The 5,121-nt window shown below is 50.7% G+C and overlaps 1 protein-coding gene across 1 annotated transcript; it reads right to left on the bottom strand.

Moving 5' to 3' along the window:
• Positions 1–3,462: 3,462 nt before the first annotated feature.
• Positions 3,463–4,332, bottom strand: LOC308639415 (centromere protein V-like protein 3; the record flags this gene model as incomplete). Its single annotated transcript, XM_081277677.1, has 1 exon — positions 3,463–4,332. The coding sequence occupies one exon, from the start codon at positions 4,330–4,332 to the stop codon at positions 3,463–3,465; it is 870 nt and encodes a 289-aa protein (XP_081133803.1).
• Between the last annotated feature and the right edge of the window lie 789 nt (positions 4,333–5,121).

Below are 5,121 nucleotides of genomic sequence, written 5' to 3'. Positions count from 1 at the left end.
AGCTAACGTTTCCTGCCGTCCTTAATGAATGCGGCAGGCAGTAGCTCTGGTTTTTCCTTCCCTGTGCCACAAATCCGTTTGGATTCCATGCGCTTAGTAATTCTGTTCTCAGGTCACAGTGCCAAGTCAATAAAGCATGCTTAAAAATATGTGCTCTGATGCCAGGTGTGGTGGCACATGCACATCAGCCCAGCAGCTCTGGAGGATGAAGCAGGAGGATCACAAATTCAGAGTCAGCCTCAGAATCTTAGTGAGGTCTGATCTCAAAATAAAAAGTGAAAAGGGGCTGAAGGTGTGGCTTCGTGCTTGAACTTTCCTGGGTCCAATCCCTGGTACCCTAAAGGAAGAAAATGTGCTCTGAGAGGCTTAGGTGAGAATTAATTAACAGAAGAGATTGAGGTGCTTGTTAATGGGAGAGTCTTCAGACATGCATCACCTGTTTCATTTTCATGATTTGGAAATGATTCATTTCAAAACTGGGTGTAAAGATCAACTTACTCATCTCATTTAATGAGATTCTACGCTATGACCAGTGAGTGATATTGATTTCCATTTGGGTTCATGATATGAATTTTCATTGTTGAGCACACTTAATTAGGAAAATACTGTATCTGTCTAGGGAAATTGAAGAAATAACACTACATTTATCAGTCAAAGCCTCTCCATATAGTACACATGGGAATTTCCTTAACTCAGACTGTCCTGGACACTTGCCAGAAAAGAACACACACTTTCTTATCGAGCTCATTCTATAGAAGCCTTTGGAACAGGCAGCAAGAGTTTGTCCCTGTGTCTTTTGGGCTGTGTGGGCCCTTCTAGTCTACTGTGGGGGACACCGCAGTTCCCCCTTCTATGGCATTCTGTGAGAGAGCCAAGCAAAGTTCTTAGGAAAATTGACATGGGATCTCTGATCACACGTCTTGTCATTCACTCAGCTACTCGCAGGTCTGATGTTGTGCGTGATTTCTGGGGTGCTCAGACTAAGAAACCCCCATTACCTGTCATGTGTGCACACCTAACTCAAAGTTGCATGTCCGTCTAAAAGGTTGGCAACTTGCCATTATTACCTGACTTACTTCATGCCGTATCCTGGAGCACTTCTCACATTGTACTTGGCCGGTGGCAAATCGTCAGTAAATGTTTGTGGTAGGAAAGAAGGAATGCATGAATGCTTAGAAGGGAGAGCAGAAGGGATGGTCGGTGCCACCGTGCAAAAGCACTCCAATATATGCTACTCCCAACAGGTGAAACCTCCCCAGTGGGAAGAGCAAGACTTATTTCCTTGATGTAGCTTTTAGCACACTGGACTGTGTATTAGGACATTGCCAAGGTCAGCTCCAAGACTGACTGAACAGCTGTTTTCCCTAAAATTTTATTCTCTGGACCATCAATCACACATTGGTTTGTTCTTGCTCAGAGAAGAAGGTATAACCAAGCCTATTTTCCCTTAAGCCTTAAGTCATCCATAAAATTGTGCATAAGCTGTATGTGAACTTTGCAAAAAGTTAGGGGTGCAGCCGTGCAGACCCAATATAGGGAGACAGAATGACACATAACCTGCTACCTAGAAGTCCACAGGTGCAAGACTGTATTTTCTGAAAATGTCCACAGCAACATCTCCCATCTCATGTTGTTATAAATAGCGCCTGCCACCTCCCCCACTGAGAGATGTAATTCTTATTATCCCACTTGAATGTGAAAGGGCTTGTGACTCACTTCTAATCAATAGAGTATGACAGGAGTGACTCACCATGAGTTCTGAGGCTTGATCACAGGAGCTGATGCAACAATCACCTTTCTTATTGAACCCCCCCCCCCGCCCCCCCCAGGGTCTGAGTCATCACATATGAGGCCTGACTACAGAGAGGCCTGCCATGCTCAGAAGAAAACGAATGCCACCATGAGGTGAAAGTAAGGAACTCCACTTCCTATTCCACCCCATCCTTCAGTCCTGTCCACAAGGCCACCAGGACTGTCAGTCAAGGAGCCTTCCTATGAATCCAGGCATAGCAGGCCAGGCTTTTTCAAAGGGGGTCACAGATATTATACAAAAAGTCATTTGCCCTGTGTCCTTTCTCAGTTTCTGATTTTGAAATGGCATGCATATACTAAATGGTTGCCATGTTATGGACTACCTTGGGGGCCATTTGTTATGAGGCAAGAGTCACTGGGTGTGGGGGGAGTAAGGGCCTAGGACAGGCCTCCACTCGAGGCACAAAGCCATCTGACCCTCCTGCACATCCTCAAACCCTAATCTCCTCCTTCCTTAAGTTATTTCATTGAATCTGTTTATAGTTTTCCTACCACCCCACCATAGAAGAGGACAAACAAGAGTTTTGTGTGGCCCAGGGGACTTGACAGGAGTTCCCATCAGCTGAGAAGAGAAAAGGGGTATTCACGGATAAGGTATCCAGTGCTCAGCACCAGGTTTGCCCTGAATATGAGAACACTGGGACTTGATCCCATCACTTAGGGAACTGCACACAAGTGACCTACCCAATAGGTGGCAGAGACTAGATTCAAGTACAGACAGTGCGTCCCCAGAGGCTGAATGTGCAAACACTCTGCTGATTCCCCTCATCCAAACTTTAGGGGACCCTGGAGAATTTTGCCTTGCTGCAGAGTGAGAGACACCACCATCTTTGACATTCACAGAGGCCCACTTTGTTCAACAGCCCCAATTTCCCCACTGCCAAACCCTATTCTATGTAGAGATCAACAAACACAATTTCACATTTATAAATATTTATTAATTTCTGAACACTTAACACATGTACAAGGTGGGTACTTTGAAAGATCCAAGGGGGTGGACGTCCCTCTCAATCCTCTCTCCCCATCCCCTCCCAGCAGTTAGTCACTAACACAAAACCAAGCAACAGAGTAGCATCATTGGAGAACTGAGTGTGATGAGGTATGTAATATCGAATTTCAAAACATGCTATTTTCAAACACACTAGATAAACAACGTGGCTGAAAGCAACAGCTTTCCCTAAGTAGTGGAAACATGTCCACCTAGAACACAAACCCTCAGGAAACCCGGGGAGAACGTCCTGTAAGTGTTCACAAAAGTGTTGGGATGTAGCCACCCAGCACACTAAAATGCACGTGTTGCACACAAGCCTGTTCACAATAGCACCAGAAACGTACAGTACACGGGATTCCCACCAGCCATGTGGGGATCCTTCAGGACGAATGGCACAACCGAGTGATGGAAGAGATGACTTGAAAACGTGGAGACACTACTTGCTTGTTGGATGTCACGGTGATCATTGTACACAGAAGAAGGGGTGTGTGCTCAAGTTCTGGATTCGGAGAAAGTCCCTTGAACAGAACTGGAGGGGAAGGGGTAAAGAGGGAAAGGTAGCTTGCACACCGGGAGAAGGATTGTTTCCCCAAGTGCTGCAGAGGTTGGCTGGAGGGGCCCCCACCCGCACACTGGATTCAGCTTGTTGGTGGCCCCAGTCACTGCTCCTCTTGACCAGGACAGGCAAGGGCCATCTCGATGGACGCGTTCTGCATGGCGTCGTCGTCCTCCTCCTCCTCTTCAGTGGCCTCCTGTTCCCAAGCTTCACCATCGACCTCCTCGATGACCATGCTGCGCACAGTGCCCGCGTCCAGGCAGTGCGGGGCGACGCCGTACACACGCGGGTCGGACTTCGCGGAGTGGAAGCTCTGCACCCCGCACCTGCTGCAGAAGCTGTGCAGCGCCGGGTGCGTGTTGGACGGGTAGGTGACCATGCTCTCGGCGCCCTGCAGCAGCGTGAAGCGCTCGGCTGGAACGAGGAAGTGGCGGTGCTGCTTCTTCTTGCACAGCCTGCAGCTGCACTCCACCACGTGCAGATCCTCAGGGGCCCAGGCCGCAAAGCGGACAGCGCCGCAGTGGCAGCCCCCGGTGTGGTACACCAGGCCCGGGAACTCGAAGGTGTCCAGCAGGAACTTGGCGGCACCCTCGCAGCTCAGGCCCCGCAGCTTGCGGAACGTCTCCCAGCGCTCGCGCTGCGCGCCCAGGTCCAGCTCACCCGGGGACGTGGCGGGGGCCGCTGGGGTGGGCGCGGGCGCCCGCTGGTTCCGCAGCTGCGGAGGGAGCAGCAGATTCTTGGCGCAGGTCTCCTGGACCCGCCGCCACCAGCTCTTGCGCCGCGCCTTTCCCCGCCGCCGCTTGGCCGGCGCGAGCTCCCTGCCTGCCGCCTGGCTCCCGACCCCGACTTGGACAGGTGGGCACCGCGCGCGACTAGCGCCCATGACCGCGACAGCTGCGCAGGTGGCTGGAGGATCCCCGGGCCGCTTTTGCTTCCGCCGCTGAGCGCTGGCTCTTTGCCTTGCTCTGCCCATGGCGCCTGCAGTCTTCTGAGTGGGCGCCCACAGCCCCTCATTTCCCAGGCAGGCTCTGAGCAACCTCATTGGCTGCACCTGCAGGATTGGCCACTTGTTGAGTGTGATGTCAAGAGACCCTTCCTTTGACCCTATCAAAACAGCCTCTGCTCCCTGAGAGACTCAGTGGGAAGGAGGTGGTTCAGCAGACACGTGTGGAGTCCCCCAGGGCTTCTGGGCACAGGGAGGAGTATTCAGCTCTCCAAACTCTAGCACTCATTTATAGTCAATTACACCAAACTAGGAACCAAAATGTCATGATTTCTCCCACAGGGACAAGAACAGAGCCCCCCAGGGGAGCCACAGGTGGCCCTAAGCCCACCAGCTGCGGGGTGAAAGAGAGGGGCCAGATCGGGAAAGACTTTTTTGCTGTCTGCCTGCAGGGTGGGATCTGTCTGCCTCTACTAGGTTTCCTTGCGTTGGGGTCTGTTTTCATATGACTGTACCATTTCAGCTTTGTAGATTCATGTGTGCATGATGTGGCTGTCTGAACACTCTTTCAATGCATTGACCTATACTGTTGAAGTGCAAATGAACCTCATGCAAACATGATGTGAAATTAGGTCGGTTTTGACAGACTTGGCCCACATCGGCCTTAATTTTAAGTGATGGGTTTAGCTCAGTCACCTGATATTTGCTCCAATGCCAGTGTCTAAGTACCTCCATTGGTTTCTTTGCTTTCCTCTGTATCTCATCCCTCTTTCTACCCCTCTCCTGCTTTTCTCTGGTTTACTTGAACACTTTTTGAGG

The sequence above is a fragment of the Spermophilus citellus genome, assembly GCF_964194105.1.
Source record: "Spermophilus citellus genome assembly, chromosome: X".
Taxonomy (NCBI): Eukaryota; Metazoa; Chordata; class Mammalia; order Rodentia; family Sciuridae; genus Spermophilus; species Spermophilus citellus.
The sequence above is the reverse complement of the archived record's forward strand: the minus strand, read 5'-3'. Positions and strand labels throughout refer to the sequence as shown.